The sequence below is a fragment of the Canis lupus genome, chromosome 24, assembly GCF_048164855.1.
Source record: "Canis lupus baileyi chromosome 24, mCanLup2.hap1, whole genome shotgun sequence".
In the NCBI taxonomy this organism is placed as follows: domain Eukaryota; kingdom Metazoa; phylum Chordata; class Mammalia; order Carnivora; family Canidae; genus Canis; species Canis lupus.
The window spans coordinates 39,557,880-39,579,044 of NC_132861.1; the positions used below are offsets into that span (position 1 = coordinate 39,557,880).

Here is a 21,165-nt window from a genome sequence, read left to right on the forward strand (position 1 = left end):
TCAGTCAGTTGTGGCTCAGGTCATGAACTCTCAGGGTCATGGGATCACATGAGCACCACATTGGCTCTATTCTTAAGTGTGGAGTCTGCTGGAAATGATCTCTCTCTCCATCTCCCCCTACTCCTGAGTGTGCTCCCTCTTTCTCTTTCTCTAAAATAAATCTTTTTTTTTAAGATAAATAAAATCTTAAAAAAATTATCATACATTCTGTTAAGCAGTCAATATACATAATTCTTCTGTACCGAGGTGGTTACAGGCAAAGTGGTGAAGACCATGGGTTCTGGATTCAAAAAAGACTTGGATTCATACTCCAGTAATATAGTAACTGTGTGATCTCTCACACAGGTTAGTTCATCTCTCTAACCTCAATTTATTCATTTGTGAAACAGTACAATACCGATCTGGAAGGTCAGATACTTAAAACATTTAGCACAGGGATATAGCCATGTAATAAACAGTAACTGTTGTCATGTATTCAGGATTTTTTTAGAGAATACAATAATAAATTTTATTAATAAAAAATAAAAATTTTATTGCTTTCCCAAACTACTGCTTAAAAATAACAACAGTAAAAAGATATTAAGGATTAAACAAAATATCCTTAAGTATGCTTAAAACAATGCCAGGCACACGCTAAGGACTTTGAAAGTGTTATGTGCTATTATCAGAAATAGTATTAGGTAGACTCCTAGCCAACCGAGGCTCTACCAACCCACTTTAAATGTTTTTAAAGAAACTGCCATCAACTTAATACTTATCTATTCTCACCTGTTTTTTTTTTTCCATTATAAACAACACAGGTAGCTGTTCACTTCAATTTTAAATTGGTGTAAAACTTCAGAGTTGAAAGAACTTGAAAAAAAATTTTTTTTTTTTTTAGAACTTGAAAATTTAAAATGATCTAACCCACACATCCCATAGACCCAACAAGATCCCATAAACCACTTGAAATTGCATATTTAAGTATATGCTCTGTGGTGTGTAGATGCACAGATGTCTACTTTTAGTAGAGGGTCCATGAATTTTGACCATTCTTCCAAGGGTCTAAAACCCCAAAAAGATAAAAACCAGAGCTCTTACCCAATAAATCTATTTCCCTTATTAAAAAGGAAACACAGGAGTTTTACCTAGAGAAGTTCAATAACAAGCAAATTAATGACAATGTAGGAATTAAAGGGTCTCTTAATTTCATCATGTATTTTTTCTCCACTACCCCAAATTTCCAGGAAACACACACACAATATGGGAACAGTCCCCTTTATGAACAGAAGTTTCATTTCTTTTACTACCTCAGGAAATATGTGCTCTATTTCTGACTGCACCACAGGGCCTACTTCATGCTGAATAAATACTTGCCTCCCTAAAGTCAATGTCACAGACTGCTACATCATCACTGCACACACACAGAAACAGTTAATAGGGCATGGTAATCAAGGGGTTTATGGGTCTATCAATTTGTTAGAAACAGGAACTGAGATGGAAGGCAAGGAAGAAATCCTAATTATCAAGCTCAACACTCTTGACCTTTACAGTATTTATGAGGATGCCCTAGTTTTATTTTACATAAAGGCCTGGTACTTGGCCTGCGATCTAGCCACAAAAAGATGCCAAGGTATTTATATTGTCAGTCACAATACAAAAACTACAGCACAGATGGGGAAAGCATGTCTTTCCAGAGTCAGGAAAAACACTGAACAGGTGTGAAGCTTAATAATCTCAAAGCCACTGGATCCTATTTTCTATTATTTTGTATTTAAGATGTCATTTTAAAAGCAGAGAAAGTGCCAAAAAGACTCTTAAACAACTTATCTGTGCTCTTCCAGAATATAGCTATTTTCAAACTTCTCTAAATGCGCAATCTAGAATATCATAAAGAAGAAATGTTTTTTGGACCTAAAGCCTCAAAATCTACAGGAGAAAACTTGGACACGAATTCCACCATCTCCATGTTCTCATCCTATCTTCTGACCTCCCCAAACACACAAATCCTTGGTAGCTTCAGCAAACAGTTTTATTTCTGTCAACTCTGCTTTATGCCACCTATTCTCATTGGAAACTTACCAATGAGAAGAATGACTAATCTGACACACTGTTTACAGATGCCTACATTTTTATCAGGATTCCCTTCACCCACATATTGATATGGGTAAACCTTGAACCTCATCTTTAGAAGACAGCAAGTATCTCTGGCACTAGAGATCTTCTTTCCTCCTACCTTTCCCTTTTTTCTTACACTGAAATGAACCTCTTCTCACTCTCACTGGGGTCTCCAGGTTTACTGATCCCTAATACCTCTATTTCCTGGGATTTTAGGACTCAGCTGCCTACTTATTGAAGAGCACAGACCCACAATCAACCATTTCAATAATGCTACTACCTTAGAATTCTCCCCATAACCAGTAAGACTAATTCTATCTGAACATTCTTGTCTGAGACTGCCTAGTACACCTGGAAAAAGTACAAACTCTGATCACCTCTACTATATAAACTTTGTGCCAACTCACTTAAATGATCTCTTCACAACTATAGATGATCCATTTATTTACAGATAGCTGACCCCAGGACAGGGGATATTCCAATTCCTATTGTTACTGAATACATGACCACAAATTCGGTAACTTTCTTACTTTTTCACAGTTCCACAATTTGGAAGACTAAAATCAAGTTTTCCTGGACTCAAGTCAAGATGTCAGTAGGGCTGATTCCTTTTAGAGGATCTGAGGGGAAGCCCACTTTCTTGCCTTTTTCAGCCTCTGGTGGTTACCTGTATTCCTTAGCTGTAGCCCTTCCTCTACCTGCAGAGTCTATCGTTCAATCTTTGCCTCTGTCGTCACATCATCGCCATCTCCTACTGCCCCTCCTTTAGGACTGACCCTGAACTAGGATAATCTAGGACAATCTCCTCTTCTCAACATCCTTGACCCAATCACACCTGCACAGTTCCTTTTGACCCATAAGGTAACAATCCTGAGTTTCTAGATAGTCATTGGTGGTGGTGGTGGTGGGGGGGCGGTCATTATTCAGCCTGCCACATTAAAGTTCCTCAGCTTCTCTCCTCTTCATAAAGCTGTTGCCATTCTGCTTGACCTCTTTTCTCATTCTTAATGACTTTCCAAATAAAGAGCTCAAAGAAGCAGTGGTCCTCCTTTCCTGGGTTCACTCTCTCTCCCTGTCCCTATGAATTGACAGCCTCCAACCTTTAAGGAAAACCTGCAATACCACTAAAGCTCTGCTATTTGTTAAAATGACTGAAAATATGGACAAATTCAAGTAAAAGCTTAAAAATAAATTCGCTGTAGTTTTATGCAGAAAATTTCTCTACAAACCTTCAGGTAACCTTATATATCACAGTAGGAAATGCTTTTCTATTTCCTTTGCCATTAATTCTAAGCTGTTCAAAAGTAGCTTATAGAATACCATCCATAAACTTAATTTCCTCTCATATTCATTTTTATAGTTATAAAAGAAAAATTAACTGAATAGTAACATACACTTATGAGTTATATTGACAATTAAACATATTATAGAACCAGGACAAAGATTCTTATAAAATGCTCAACTCTTTCCCAATCATTAATCTTTTAAGCAATTAAAGTTGAAAACAAAACAGTTTCCTAAGTAGCCCCAAACCAATCTTAAAAATTCAACATCCAAGTTTCGAACATTAGGAAGGGGTGTAGTGGCAGAAACTAGAGGTCACATGTTCCATCTAGAGACATGTACACTTTTCTTTTTGAAACACATTTCTTTTTGGCACATGCCAAACAACGAATCAGTGGTGTGACCAGTGGCTGCCTCCATGTAACCAATGATCCTATTTTCATTTCCAAAAGTCAGTGTGCCCCACGGTATCTATATATTGAGGCTGATACATGACATTTTATACACAGACACCTCCTTGTTAAGAGCCAAAGTCAGCTAGCTGAGTAGGTGGCAGGTGGGTAGACAGTGAAGCATCTTCTCTCCTCCCTCTCTGAGTCTGAGATCTAGAATTCCAATAAAGCCTATATTCATAAGAAGGTATGTGTCTAAGATCCATGATGGTACAATCAGTATGCTTCAGGTATATCCCCTATCTAGCAGGTTACATCACCTGAGAAGTCTAAAATGAGGGTAATACTCTTCAAAGGAAATGCAGATGTCAACAGGAAAAGTCTTTTGATTTCTGAAAAATTAAAAGCATTTATATTTCTTGACCAAAGACTGTATTTTTCCTAACTAGTTTGTCAAAACTAGTTCTGCATATTTCAACTTTACCTTAATTTTAAAAAGCACTTATTTAATTGAGCCCAGAATACTAAATATAAAAAGGCAAAAAGAACAAAGACTATGAAAATGAAAGAATTCTATCTTGTGGAAGGTGAAGATATCAACACTTTAATTTCCCTCCAAATCCTCAATAGTATATATATATTTTCAAAGATTTTATTTATTTATCTGAGAGAGAGAGCACACGCACAAATGAGGAGGGGCAGAGGGACAGGGAGACTGCCTGCTGAGGACGGAGCCAGGTGTGGTGGTGGTCCCATTGTGGTCAAGATCCCAGGACCCTCATGATGTGAGCCGAAATCAAGAGTTGGACAATTGACTGAGCCACCAAGGTGCCCCAACAATAGCATTTTTTAAAAAAGATTTTATTTATTTATTCATGAGAGACATAGAAAGAGAGAGAGAGAGAGAGAGAGAGACAGGCAGAGGGAGAAGCAGGCTCTGTGCAGGGAGCCTGATGTGGGACTTGATCCCGGGACCCCAGGATCACACCCATGGGCCAAAGGCAGGCGCTAAACCGCTGAGCCACCCAGGGATCCCCCCAACAACAGCATATTTTTAAAATGCATTTTGCAAAAGCTTAATCTATGATCTATTTAAGAAAAAGATTCCGTGTGCATTTATTTATTCAATTACATAGTTTGTGCAAGGAGCTGTGCCAGGTGTTGGGGACACAGTTGTGACAAGACACTGGCCTCTCCTCAAGAAGTTCAGCCTGAGAAACAAGGCCTGAGACAGTTGTTAATAACAATTGTGATAAATGCTACAGATATAGTAGTAACTGAGGTGAACCAGGAGGAGGAAATCTAGGTTACTAAAGCCCAAGAATGCCTCTATTTAAAGGGCAGAGGAGGAGTAACTGGGAAGGACCCGTGGGAAAGGGATGAAGTGTACCAAGGGAGTGCTATGTCACTGAAACTGAGGACCCAGCAAGTGAGAAGAAAAGAGTGGTCAACTGTGCCCAATGCTGCAGAAAAAAAATCAAGGAGTCTGAGGATTCACAGTGATCTCTGCCTTCAGAGATGTACAGACACAGTGATCCCTCTAAGAGCAAGACTGAACAGCATAACTGAGGAAGAAGCTTAACTAGAACATAGTCAAAGTGAAAGAAAGATGAGAAAAGGGAGCCAGCAAGGTTCACTATTTCTCACAAGACATTTGCCTGTGAATGGCAATGAGAGATGCTGGGAGGCAGTGCAGGGGTTCAACAGAAAATTTAGTTCAATTTTATTTTGAGGATCTGACTGGCCTGAACATGTCTCATGCTGATGAGTAAGACTCAGTAAAAAGGTAGAACCTGAAAATATTTCAGGTTTTTGACAAGGCAGAAAGGGATGTGATCTTGCTTAGCATGGAAGGAAAATTAGCCTTTATTTAACACAAGGGGAGACAATGTCCCATTAAAACAAAAGGGAAAAGGAAAAACACAAAAGGGAGAAAATACAGGTAAAACTGTAGATATAGTAGTAAGAAACAAACATAGCTGATGCTTGCTCTTTTCTCTAAGAGGTGGAAGGCAAGATCATTTACGAGTGAGGCCAGCAGGGGAGCTGAAGGTACGAAGTTTACAACTGGAGGGAAAACGAGACCACTGGACAGTGTGATGGGTCAACTGGAAGTTTGTGACAAAGGATAAAAAGTGGCACTGATCTACTCTGTGTGGAGCTTCCTCCAGCAGAGGCGCAGGAAAGCTAAGCTGCTGGGTGTACCCGGGGCTGTGGTGCAACTAGACAGGTTTGATGAAAGGATGAAGGGACAAGAAATATTAAACCTAGTAAATTTTTACTGATACACTGCTATGGTCCAGGTGTTGTTAAGTGCTGTACATGAATGGCTCCCTCAAGCCTTATAGCTACCTTACCCAGTCAGTACAATATTATTTTTATTTTATAAATGAGAAAGCTGAGGAATAAACTAATTAGTTTCTTAACCATGGTCACATAACAGTCAGGATTCAAGGTTTGACATTTCATTTGGGAACCCTCTCCCTCCCCTTCCTCCCCACCCTGGTGGACAAAATGGAATTGAAATAAAAGAAAAATTATTTAAGAATGAGGGTGTGCCTAATTTAAAAATACTTATTTTATCAATAGAGTACTAGATCATGAAATTAAAAATGGTTTTCTTAGCGTTTGTTAGTGTTAAAATTTAAAGACTCATCAAATCCAAAACTTAATGAGAAGAGTATAAGCTAACTTATTTCACATTTGTATCTCAGGCACTGTATGTTTTCACGTGCTATCTCATTTACCTTAAAATGTCAGTATAGGATCAATCTATATCCTGAAGAGGAAAATAAGGCTCAAAAAGGCTAAATACTGTTATACCTTTTATCAATCCCTGAAAAATGAAGTAGCCTCTCCCTGACCCTATAAAACCAGGGGTAATAGGCCTGACTGAATTCTCTGAGCAGAACAAAAAGCTCCACAGCTGTTTGCTCTCATTGGAAATCCTTTCCAACCATTGCTTTATTCAATCAAGTGAAAGAAACTAGGACATGCTCTCACCACAATAGATAAAATCAAACTAAAGAAACTGAAAATAAAAATTTGAAAAGCAGAGAGTAAAACTTTAGAAGAAAATCATATGTCCAAATTCCCAAATATTAAACATTGAAGTAACAAGGAAAGTTATTAGACCTATTAATTTTGCATTGACACAGTAATTAAGTTTGATGAACCTAGCTTCATTCTACAATCACACAAAGGTAAGAAAAAACTCAAGAGTTTAATCTTCTCAAAAGTTATTGAACAGCTTAGCTCATGTCAATGTTTTTCAAATTGTCTTGCTGAATAAGATATTTTTCTTGACTGACAAAAACAAAGAACAGTAATAACAGGTAAAAAACAGAATATGTATCTGAATAACATACATACTGCAATGACTTACTATTTAGACAGAAGCTGTTAGAGTATACTTATTATACACATATTTATATAAAATGACACCCCCATCACTAAAGGTATAAGGACATTAGGTTTTAAAAACTTGTGAGAGAATACTAAGCTTTCCTCTCTCATGGTGTCATTCAACCACTGTTACTCAAAGAGATGTAAGGTTTTTCATCATTTTCCAATTTGAAGTGCTGAATACTGAGAAAAATATTAGACCTTTCTCTTTCAGTCTTCCGTTCTAATCATTAAATATATGAATAAGATTTTACTTCATATAAGCTAAGGTTGGTCCTTGCAAAGGAAATATTGTTTTATTTTTTTAAAAATAACACTTTCCACACTGACCTGTACCATCCAACTAAATGTGACATAGACATTTTGAAATGTCTAACTTCTTAAAGGATAAACAGAAAAGTTCTACTTACCATATACATTAGTATGTCTCTAATCATCACCATAGCTGTTTGATGATCATTCCAAGCTTGATTTAGTGTTTGAAGAAAGTTGTTATTCAATGAATTTAGTACATCTTCTCGCACCTATTAACAGAAGAGTTTGTTAGTTTTTTACACCCACACACTCTCTTATATGTATACATGCACATATCTGTTTAATAAACTAATGGTGTGGAATCTTCAATTTTACATCAAAGAAATATAGGCCAGTAGAAATATTTTAAGCTATAACCTAAATACAGATTACTAACAAATGTGTTGTATAGTCCTGACCCATCTCCTGATCTTCAGAATCATAAAGCAACCTCCTGGGCATTTCTCAACCCTCCAACAACCTAACATGACAGCCAAAATAAAATTCTAAATACTTATAAGGAACTACAGTGCCCCATAGAACTCGCGGTCCCAGGATACTGCTCCAATCAAATTTCCTACTATACCTCCCCTTCCCCATCTTCATAGAATGGTTGAAAATGTTGATTTTAGAGTTAAACTACTGGGCTCAAATCCAGCTCCCTGACTAGCTGCGTTACCTTGGTTAATTATTTTCATCTCTGTGCCTCAGTTTCCTTACATATGAAATAGTAACCATTTTTGTAGAACTGTTCTAAGGACTAAACTAACACTAGTGACACACTCAAAACAGTGGCTGGCACTCAGTAAACACTTAAGGAGCATAAACTATTAATTCAGTGTGCTCTGCTACAATGGAGCTGACTGTTGCAACTGGGTTCCACCCTTTTCTGCAAGTTTCACACAGCCTACTACCCCCTCATTTTTTTCTGCTCAAGTTTCACTTCTGCTCAGGGTCTTCCTGACCACCCTATCTCAAACAATGACTATATCCACTCTTTAACCTACACTAAATTTTCCTCACAGTACTTGCTTGTCACTACCTACTGTATTACAAATTTATCCATTTGCTGTTCCTCTCACTAAAATACAAGATCCATGGCAGGAGGGATTCGGTCTTTTCCATGTGTGCTTCCCACACCTAGAACAGTGCCTGGCATCTCTAAGACCCTTTACTTCATTCATCCTACCCTGCAATACTATGATCTACCACCAACACGGTGGGTGATACCTGTTTTTGCACATCAAGTTGGCCTGAGCCTGAAATGCCTTCCTAATGCAATCCTGTTAAGACTACTCAGACTTCAAGAATTCCTTTCCATAGTCTACAAGGATACTGCCACCTTCTCCAGTAAGAAGTTCCTGACTACTACTACTTCCTGCTATGCTATCAGTAGTCCAATATAAGATTATCGATGAGAAAACAGAATTTAAAGCTAGAACCAGCTCTATCACAAAGAAGCAGTTTGTCCTCTAAGTTCCTGTAACACTTTAGGACAATACTGCCAACCTCTTTAATTATTCTAACCTACCTAATCCACTATGGTCTAGCTCAACTTGTAACTCCAGCCTACCTAAGCAGACATGTTCTAGTGCAGTGGTTAAACATTTTTAGGTTGGGGAGAATCTGAAGTCATGGTGTTTGGTGAGAAACAAATTAATATGTGTGTTGAGATATATAGATATCTATAAACTTGAATTATAAACAGTAGATGTTACTACATATTAGCACCAGTATAAATGAGTCTAAATAAGTGGTTGCAAGTGCCAAAGACTGAAAACAAAATATACCTAACACACTATTCCCAACAAATGAGAATAAATTCAAATTAAGAAAACTACCTGATTTTTTTATATCAAAGAAAAAATGGCCACTAAGAGATTTTAGTGATGAAACAATGTCTGTTCTAACATGCAGTATGAAAATCACTAGCCTATACATACACATAAATTAGAATTTTATTATATATATTTTGTTCTAAGAGACTAAGCTCCTAAAAAAAAAAAAAAAAAGAGAGAGACTAAGCTCCTTGGCTTCAAAATACATCACCCATAAATATGGCAACTGTATCAAAACTGATAAACATGTAGGTTTGTATATAGTACTGTGTTAAACAATAAATCACTTATTTCAACTCGTTAAGTCTAGCACTGGTCAGATGCAGATTCCCATGACTGCTAACACTAAGAAAACCTACAAACTGAAAATACGCCTATTTACAGAATTCTTCACCAATCTTCATATTCAGTGAACCAGTAAATTTTGAGTAGCAATTAAGATAATGACAATACTAGAGAAACTGTACTATATGACAAAAAATGTATATATTCTGAACATCAGATATCTAGCAATTAATTATTCTTAAGGACTTAAGTGAACTTCTGTGTAACCCTTTGTTATAAAATCAAATTACATGGTAACTATTAAAGTCACCCTAATTTTGGAAAGCAAATATGTGCTTGGTATATCTGTGAGATGAATGAAAAACTGACCACTTAAATTTTTAAGTTATAAAATAAGACACGTGTCCTAAAATCACTGATTATGTTTATATACACTTTAAAATAAAACATGTCAAGTATTTATGTAATATTTGTAGAGTTGCTTTTCACAAAATAAAAATGTGATCAACTAGTGCAATGTGTCATAAATGATAAAACTGCTTTATTTACAAATTTCAAAAACTTATCCTGACAAATCAATAACAATGAATTTTACTTAGAAAATAACTGCTATTAATTTTGTTAAATTTAGTTAGTTTGTATTTTACTGCTGAAGTTAGATGGATCTGCTTTCGCCAATGACACAAAGAAATGACGCATCATTTTTATATAATATAAACTTTACCATCTTACTAATTTTTAAGTGTAAAATTCAATGGTATTAAAATACACTCACAACAATTAATTTCTATCACAGGACATGGGAATTCTAAGAGGTGCTCCAGAAGATCTCATACTCTGTTGTATTTATTTTTGAATGATTAGGCACACACACATAGATATACGAATATAAGACATAATAAATGCTTTAGATACAATTGCATTCTAATTATCCTGATCACTCTACGAACAAAAAAAAATTCTTCCTCTCATGCTGCCTCAGAAAAATGTTCTTCTATTCGAATACACAAAAGGAGAACAAATATTCGTTTAAATATACATAATAAATTGTAGGAATGAGATGAAAATTCAAACTTTATGAAGATTAAAATGGGCTTTTTAAAAGAAGGGAAGTTTGCATATAAACTAAAAAACACATTAAGTGATGAATAAAAGGATTTAACCTTTACTTTACAAGTTGTTGACCGAATACAGAAAATTTGCAAAATAGGAAGTGGGGTCAGTTTGTGTGTGTGAATAACATTGTTAATCTCACACCCTAACAACTACCATCAGTTTTTGCATCAACAAAGGCAAACAGGAAGGAACCCTGCTATAGAAGTGGTACCAGTATCAAACGGGGCCTGCAGATCAGGTATGTCCAGCATTATTATATAAGAAAAGCTACATGAAGGTTATCCAGGTAAAGAGTCAGAGTTTGAAGGGCTCATGAGACAAGTAAAAACAATCAACAAAGCCACGGAAACTGACAGTAGGATGGGACCAGCTGTGACAAGGAGGCTGAAGAAATGAGTAGTGGAAAACTGATGACTGTTAATGTCACCTAGCCTTGCAAAAAGCAAGACACAGACAGTAGTGGAAAGAAGTAGATCACGAACCTGGCAGAGAAGCAGAATCACTTGAAAAGCAACAGATTTTGCTCAAGAGAATGAGATGACAAGACACAGACTGGGAGAAAATATTTGCAAAAGGGATACCTGGTAAAGGACTGCTACCCAATATATACAAAGAATTAATAAAATTCACCAAGAAAACCCAACCTAAAATATTGGCAAAAGATATGGCCACCTCGGGGATCCCTGGGTGGCGCAGCGGTTTGGCGCCTGCCTTTGGCCCAGGGCGCGATCCTGGAGACCCGGGATCGAATCCCACATCGGGCTCCCGGTGCATGGAGCCTGTTTCTCCCTCTGCCTATGTCTCTGCCTCTCTCTCTCTCTCTGTGACTATCATAAATAAATAAAAATTAAAAAAAAAAAAAAAAAAAGATATGGCCACCTCACCAAAAAGATAACCAGGTGGCAAATTTGCATAATGAAAGATGTTCTATTATCTGATCAAGAAATTGCAAACTGAAGGATGCCTGGTGGAGTGTGTGATTCTTGATCTTAGGGTTGTGTGTTTGAGCCCTATATTGGGTGTAGAGATTACTTAAAATCTAAAAAGAAAAGTAAACTGCAGTTTAAAACAACAATGGGATACCCTTACACATTTATTAGAATGGCCAATTCCAAAACACAGACTCCACCAAATACTGCTGAGGATATAGGGAACAAGCACTTTTGCTCATTTCTGGTAGGAATGCAAAATGGTACACAGCCACTTTGGAAGACAGTTTGGCAGTTTCTTACAAAACTGCATGTACACCTACTGTACAATCCAGCAATTATGCTCCTTGCTATAAATACCAAAGGAGTTGACAACTTACGTCCAAACAAAACCCCAAACTCAGATGTTTACAGCAGCTTAATTTATAATTGCCGACATGTGGAAGCAACCAAAATGTCCTTCAGTAGGTGAAACAATAAACTGGTATATTCTGACAATAGAATATTATTCAGCACTAAAAAGAAATGATCCATTAAGCCATGAAAATAGATAAAGGCACCTTAAGCACATATTACCAAGTAAAAGAACACAATCTGAAAATGCTACTACATACCATATCATTCCAACTCCATGACATTCTGGAAAAGTCAAAACTAAAGAGATCATAAAAAAATTAAAAGAAGAAAAAGATCAGGTGGCAGGCATTAGGGTGGAAGGAGAGATGAATAGGCAGAGCAGAGAGGATTTTTAGGGTAGTGAAACTATTGCATATGGTAGATACATTTCATTATGCATTCATTAAAGTCCACAGAATGTACAACACATTATGTACAACACACCAAGAATGTAATATAAACTATGAACTTTGGGGGATAATGATATGTCACTGTAACAAACGTACCACTCTGGCATGGGATGCTGATAGTGGGGGAGGCAGTGGAAATATGGGAAATGTCTGCACCTTCTCCTCAATTCTGCTATCAATCTAAAACTGACTTAAAAAACCCAAGACCAAGAAAAGACAATCTCTCTCTCTTTTTTAAAGCTACCCAGGTGATTCTCATACAACAGTCAGGATTAGGAAACCACTGATTTAAGAGCCACACACTAGCCATTTCTGTTCCTTGCCTTTGCAGGATTTCTTCAACACAAGTATGTTTTTGTATAGTTTTAATAATATTGATACAATTTGGAGTCCTGATTTTTTAAAGAACAATTAACATTCAACATTAACCTTTGTTTTAGGAGAAAAATGTCTAGTTATATCATTTTCAAAGCATGATAGTAATTCAAAGAAAAAGGCTTCATCTGAGATTTTAAGCAACTGCCAACAAAACACCAAAAAGCAAGATCTGTAAAAGAAAAAAATGATAAACTGGACCTCATCAAAATTAAAAACTATTTTACAGACACTGCTAAAACAATAAATAAGCTACTGACTGGGAGAAAATATCACATGATCTGTATCCAGAATCTCTAAATATATCGCCATATATAGAGACATAAAAACTCTTACAACTCAGTAAAGAAAGTATTTAAGAAAGGGGCAAAAAAACTTGAACAGACACTTCACCAACCAAAGAGGTTATATAAAGGCAATTCTGCACATAAAAAGATGCTCAGCACTGGCCATTAAGAAAACGAAAAATTTAAAAAATGAGATACAATTACAAATCCACTTTAGTAGCTAAAATAAAATATACTGACAATACCAAGTGCCAAGCAACCAGAACTCTTCTTATACACTGCTAATAGGAATGCAAAATATTGCAGACCTGTAGAAAAAGTTTGGCATATGACCCAGAAATCCCACTCCTAGGTATTTATCCTAGAGAAATGAAAACTTATATTCACATAAAATCTACACATGAATGTTCACAGTAGCTCTCTTCATAATCACAAAAACTACATACAAGCCAAAAGTCATTCAACAAGTAAATAGGTAAATGGATATGTAAACTGTGGTACATTCATACAACAGAATTTATCATTCAGCAATAAAAAGGAACAAACTACAGACACATACAGCATTTTGGTTCAACCTCAAAATAATTATGATGAATGAAAGATATTTGTCTCAAAAGGTTACAGACTGTATTATTCCATTTACATGACATTCTTGAGAAAACAAAACTATAGTGAGAGAACAGATCAGTGGCTGCCAGGTATAGGGGCAGGAGGAGGATATGACTATAAAGGAAAAACAAGGAATGTTCTGGGGTGAAGACATGTTCTGTATTGATCATGACAGCAGTTCTATCAATCTATATGCATGGGCTAAAATTCATTGAACTGTACATGAAAATAAAAGGCTAATTTTATGGATACTGACTTTTTAAAACTTGCAACAATTATGACTCTCAGGTTGGGCCATTTTATTATTATTATATATCATAAGCATAAACTAGGATGCCATCATGTTTATTCTTAAAAGCAACCTGAGGGGTGCCCTGTGGCTCAGTCAATCTTCTGCCTTCCACTCAAGTCATGATCCTGGGTCTTGGGATAGAGTACAGCATCAGGCTCCCTGCTCAGCAGTGATTTTGCTTCTCCCTCTCCCTCTGCGCCACCTCCCAGCTTGTGCTCTCTCGGCTCACATGTTTTCTCTCTCTCTCAAATAAATAAATAAAATCTTTTTAAATTTTTTTAAAGCAACCTGAAAGCCAAACAACGAAAGAATTGTTAATTACTTCAAGAGTGTCAACTTCTGAATGACTCTGGAATAATTCAAATTAGCAGAATACTACATTTTTCATTTCTGTAACATAGCTTTTCCTGTCCTTTTAATTACGTCCAGGCAAAGATTAAAGTGGAATTACTAAGTCAAAAAAATGTTTATTTTTCAACATTGTGATAAAATCTATTCACTGATAATGTCGAAGCTGCAAGAAACACATCCTCAAATCAATCAAAATACTGGCAAAGGAAGAGGAGGATGGAAAGGAGGATGACAGTAGAGCCCTAAGCAGGCCTAAGACCTACAAGCTCCCAGGCTTTGCCCTTGAGTCTTCTTATCGAAGTATCTTCATGGATTGACAAGGAGGCCAAAACTGGGCCAGGAGCTCTTGGCTGGTTGGAGAGTCAAAAGACATTAATAATCTGCACAGTCTCCCCCCGCCCCACCCTTGCCCCCAACACACACAATTAAATCATTAATTAAAAGGTTTTTTTCACCCTGTAAGTTTCAATGCCTGGGCAAAATCCCAGCCAGCCAATCCTAATTAAATGTTTAGGTAATACAAAGAAATTCATCAGCTAAAACTAATTATAAAGATGTTAGCTCTAAAGTCCACTGAAACTAGATATGAGCCATATAATTAATGATGATATGGACTACTGAAAATTAAGGCCTTCCTTCTTAAAAAGTCTTAAAACCCAGGACAGTATTTAATTCAAATATAGACAAATCTCTCAAGTACAGAAAATTGCATGTAGCATTATTTTGCATTGAAATACACACCATGTATTAAAAACACAAAGTGGGTCATGAATAACACGGAGCACACACTAATTATACAAAAAAAACATTTAAAAAATATCACAGAGAAACTAAAACTTTAAAAGATGTAATCTCTTAGAAATACGTAGTATTTAACAATCACTCACAAGTTAAAACAATCAAATTAGTATCTGAGACTTTCCAGGGCAGCCACTAATTAGGACTTTGAGTAAGTTACTTAACCTAGCTGGTCTGTAACTCGTCTCACTCATAGTATCACTGGGGTGGACTAGAGCCACAAGATGTCTTACTACCACTGCAGGGCAGGCTCCATTTTCCTTGAGTAAATGGTGACTTATATTGGTTTTGTTTGATTTTAAAAGTGGTATTTTCCATTGTTTGAATAAAAATTGAGAGCCACAGGATGTCTGCTAAGTACCTATCTGGCTCCGAATTCTAAAGCAAATATTGATTACTTCACTTGAGTAAACTATTTACATAAATATGCAACATTTACAACATCAAAAATAGCATTTAAGTTCCCACTTATATCAGAATTTTTTCAGGGTCCTGTACATATGATCTGGGGGCTTGTCACTTCACAAATTTTACCAGTTACATAAACTTTATTCTTCCAAGGAATATCATTGAAGAGTCATTCTTGAAGATCTCAAAAACCTTTCATCACCCCAGAATGATGTGACATAAAGCTATCAATAAAAGTGGCTACCTACAATAAAAGTGGCTACCTACAGAAGTCAATCTCTACAGTCCTAGGAACCATGGAGCATAGAAGGTATCTCTCCTAATCTGACACAGTTTTTTAAAAGCTTTATAGCTCTTCCCTTTCTCCTGAAAGCTCTGATTTCAAAGATTATAAAAAGAAATAGTGTAACATTTTGCTATTTTTATGTAACAGTCACATAGAGTGAATAGTGGCAGCAAAGAAAGGAGTACAGATGCTGAAAGTTTGCCTGCCTGATGCAAATCACAGACCCAACATTTAGTAGATATGTAACCGCTAGTAACTTAGTTTTTTTGTGTCGCAAGTTTTTATGAAAGAGGAATAATAAGAGCACCTATTTTAAGGAGCTGTTGTGTGGATAAAACGTGTATATAAATAATGCTCACAAAAAGGCCCAGCCCACAGTAAATGCCATATAAGCATTTGCTACAACCATAATCTTATCACATAAATATCTGATCTTGCTACTATACAAAGTGTGGTCCATAGAACAGGATCCTGGTCAAAACTGTTGCCACCATCATCATTATCATCATTATCACCACCACCCTGAAGCTTTTTAGAAATGCACAATCTTGGATCCTAGGTATCTACATTAAGTATCTTAGATTTTAATAAACATGACATAAAACATACATACATACATATACCACACGTGGTTGCATACTTTATACAGTTTATTTCCTAAACTCCCAATTTCCACTTGATTCTTGCTTTCCTTTCTGCTAAAAAACAGAAATTTCTCCATTAACTGGAAGGAATCCTTTTACTCTATAAGTTGAGGAGTTTGTAAAGCAGTTAATATCCTATTATATGTATATTTAATATAAGCCTGGTAAATAGATGTTGCTCTCTCTCAATATATAACAACCGTAAGATTTCTGTATTTCAAAACAAATTCTGCTAAGTTCAGGAGCATTAATCTTAACTTTTGTAGACATCTTAAACTTTCCAAGAATTCACTTAATAGATTCCCTCAATGATGAAAATTCACTGCCCTTGAGCAGCCCGGGTGGCTCAGCAGTTTAGCGCCGCCTTCAGCCCAGGGCGTGATCCTGGAGACCCAGGATCAAGTCCCACGTCAGGCTCCCTGCATGGAGCCTGCTTCTCCCTCTGCCTGTGTCTCTGCCTCTCTCTCTGTCTCTCATGAATAAATAAAATAAATAATCTTTTTAAAAAAATTCACTACCCTCTTGATATTTTCTAGACGGACAGTATTGGTTCCCATTATTTTCACTAACTTTCAGAATAAAGGTGGCAGTCTTGATGAGAGGAATCCTACAAGTACCACTGACAAAACAGTAATATAGCTATTACAGGGAAAGCTTGTTTCTTGATTGCTGTCAGAAGATTCTTCTGCAATTTTACTAACACATTGAGTTATATAGTTAGTAATACAAGTTTAAGAATGTTACAAAGAGCACACCACTTGTAATCTCAACATAAAATTAATTTCTAGTGGCAGTATTTCCCCACTCACTCTTTAAGCAACCAAAACGAAGCTCTCAATTCCAAAGAATACATAAAAATCTTCAAACTGTCAATTCAGATATTTAATGATTACTTCTAAAAAGCAAAGCAGGGTGCTAGCCACTATGGGGGGGGGATACAAAATGTATTCAGCCACTTTACAATCTTTATGGGGGAAGGGAGAAAAGGAGCCTAATATCAGCATTCATACTTTTTTTTAAAGATTTTATTTATTTATTTATTCATGAGAGACACGGGGGGGAGGGGGTGGTGAGCAGAGAGGCAGAGACACAGGCAGAGGGAGAAGCAGGCTCCATGCAGGGAGCCTGACGTGGGACTTGACCCCAGGACTCCAGGATCACATCCTGGGCCAAAGGCAGGAGCTAAACCGCTGAGCCACTCAGGGATCCCCACAGTCATACAACTTTAATACAAAGTAGAGTACAATGAATAGCACTATAGAATCATAAGGCTGAAAGCAGGGGCACTCAGTGGGAATTAGGACAACATATTTTTATAATTTCATACATAAAGAATATTTGCTACATGTTGAAATAAGAAATCACCTAGATTTGGTATCATTTTACAAAAATACGTTCTTAGTTCAAATATTAACTTTAAAAAAAATAAACATCAGAAAAATCAGGATTTCCTGATGCGTATAAAGTAGTGCCATGAAAACCGTAATGGCTGGAAAGGAATACTGAAAGATAAAGTAGTATACCAATGAAGGACAGGAATTATCTACCACTTGTAAAATACTACGTTCACAATGGTTAAGACAAAAGATATACTTTAAAAACCATTATAGTGGTAGTACTGTAATTAAACTTTAAACAAAGCCACTGACAGAATAAGTAGTAAAACATGAACACAGCATAGCAATTCAGCAACTAGTCTTTTTGTTCTCTTGAGTAATATGGAGGAAGAAAAACCCCATGGTTCCACAGGATCACATGATCTAGCTCCCAGCCCACTCATCTCAAAAAATGAGAGATATATAGCCCCCAAATTTTACTGTGCTTTAAAATGGTGATATAACTCTGCTTAAACTATTCAGCAATTAATAGAATCTGGCAGCTGGTAGATATAAACCATGGTTCCCATTTGACTAGTAGTATTCTCAGAGATTCATTTCAATAGATAATTATTGAGTGCCAACTATATGAAGGAGACAAAAAGATGAATAAAACAGGTCCTAGGTTGCACAATATTTTTAAAAAATAAATATTAAAAGAACATCACTAGAAAATACAACAGAAAACAAGACAGAAAGGGGTACTTGCTCTTACAGTGCTTATAGTCTTAGGCAACAATTTAAGTGGGAATAGCTGATATTTAACATGAGTGAATTTACCAAATAAAGTTAACACCTTACGCTTGGCTCTCCCCAACATCATTTCTCTTACCAGTCCTTTCAAAGTAGAATCCTTTCAACTTCTCAACTTCTTATGCCCCTCCTGTCTTATGGCTGCTATCTTCCTAACTCTCTAATAAACTCTATTCCCTACATTTATCCCCAATCTCTCTTCCTCTTTGGGATTACTCTATTCATGTTCAAGTCACTCTTCCAAATCATATTCATTAAAAGGCTTGTACTGCTAGCTCAGACAGCCTTCTTCCTGTCATCACCCTCAACAACTCCAATATTCAACGTAATAGGTTCGTAATAGGTCCTGTTTCCTTCAACAACTTAAGTTAGAAAAAAGGGATGTCAGGAGAACAAAAGATATGCAACAACGAAGCACTGAGGATGGCATACTTACCAAATCTTTCATTCCATCTTCACTAGTCTCTTTTGGGAGACTAAAAACCAATGGCTTCCATCAACCACAGAATAAAACCCAAATCCCCTACAATGTTTTTCAAAACCTAGTCCAACCAAATTTACCACTCTCATTCCCAACAAACATATCTAAGGCCTTTTATATTCCATCTACAATGATCTTACCTGGCAATGCTCACACCTACCTGCCTTTTTTATTCATGCCATTTTCTTGATTATCTTTTGCCTTTGATCACATGATGAATCTTTAATAATTCTTTAAGGGTCATCAAAAGTGACCTCCTCGAGAAAGTGAGTGGGAAATATCAGTGAGGGTGACAGAACAGTAGAGACTCCTAACTCTGGGAAACGAACAAGGGGTGGTGGAAAGGGAGGTGGGCAGGGGTTTGGGGTGACTGGGTGACGGGAACTGAGGGGGGCACTTGACAGGATGAGCACTGGGTGTTATGCCATATGATGACAAATCGAACTCCAATAAAAAAATATACAAAAAAGTGACCTCCTCTTTATACTTTGCCCTGAATTCCTCAGCAAAATAATTCCCCTTCAAAACTGATTACCTCACTAAAATTGGGAGATTCTTGCTGACAAGCATAGTGTCTTAATTATTTTTTGGTAGATGAAACACAGGAGATTCAATATTTGTGGGCCTCTGTACCGAATCTGTCTTTGCTAACAAAAATCTTATCCTGTTTCTATCAATATCCTTTTGTAATTCACTGCAAACATTATAATATATTCTGTACATAAATGCCATAAAAAAAAACCCTCTACGTTCATTCACATTTGCCTAAAAAGAAAGGAAAAGCAATAAAGAAAAGCTTTATTAAAAAAAGCTAAGTCTTGGGACGCCTGGATGGCTCACTGGTTGAGCATCTGCCTTCAGCTCAGGGTGTGATCCTGGAGTTCCGGGATCGAGTCCCGCATCAGGCTCCCTGCATGGAGCCTGCTTCTCCTCCTCCTGCCTATGTCCCTGCCTCTCATGAATAAATAAAATATTAAAAAAAAAAAAAAGCTGTCTATTAAGTAACTGGCTTACAAAATAGTCCAAAGCTTACCAAGAAATACCATCTTCATTTCCACATGCAATTAGTACCCTCATAGAAACACTTTAATTTACTGGTGAATAAATATAATATTTAAAATTCTGGCTCTTCTCATTCTCCCTTCAAAAATGGAGAAAAATCAACATGTTGAAAAAACAGCTTGTACAGAGACATCATTTTCAGCAAATGAAAGCCTACACACAAAAAAATAGGGTGTTATTTCACAAAAAAGATTTTTCAGTTTAACACACACACACCCTAAAACAAGAAAGTCATTTAAAAAGTCAAACTATTCTCCCTCAAAACTTCAGTTTCTCTACCTGTAAAACAAAGTGCTTAGAACTGACCAAATTACTAGGCACAGATTCAAATGCTTAAGTCCAAAACATAAGCTCCCCAAAGGCAAAGACATTTGATCTAATGCAAATGCTTATTAGACCAGTGCCTACTACATAAGAAGTCCTTGATAGGAAGTTCTCTAAATGAATGAAAAGTGAGCAGGATCAAGCTCCCTTATTCTGCCTTCCGCCCAAAGAGATTATTTGAAGAAGAAAATATATGGATGATTTCATTTTTTTTCATTGTGCAGATATAATTCCACTTATTCAATAGTCTATTAGTGAACATTTAGTTTTCAGCATTTTTAGCATTTAAATAACAATGCTACAATAGATATTAGTGTAAGTACTCTTTATGTACATATTTAAATATATCTATAGGATGAATTCTCTTTTTTCTTTTAATCTCAAGTTTTTACTTCAATTCCAGTGAGTTAACAGTATAGTGTAATATTAGTTTCAGGAGTAGAATTTAGTGATTCATCACTTACATGTAATACCCAGTGCTCAGAAAAAGACTTTTAAAACCACTGAAATAAATGTTCTTTCCTAGCAGTAAGAAGTTGTTTCTAGTAGAGCTAAAAGTCAACATCTTTTCTGTTTAAACTTTCAAAGCACAAGATTTAGCTCCTTTATGAGGCTACCATGTTATTATTCAATTATTACTATAGAGTCAGAATTTGAGAGAGAAGACAAAATT

At 36.4% G+C, this 21,165-nt stretch overlaps 1 protein-coding gene across 5 annotated transcripts in view; it reads right to left on the minus strand.

The window, feature by feature from the left end:
* CUL3 (cullin 3) overlaps positions 1-21,165 on the minus strand; it is an 87,749-nt gene that overhangs the window by 38,686 nt on the left and 27,898 nt on the right. For all 5 annotated transcript variants that reach the window (XM_072796430.1, XM_072796432.1, XM_072796429.1 and 2 more), the window contains one exon: positions 7,589-7,702. In XM_072796430.1, coding sequence (XP_072652531.1) covers positions 7,589-7,702 — 114 coding nt within the window. The remainder of the gene's footprint in view (positions 1-7,588; positions 7,703-21,165) is intronic.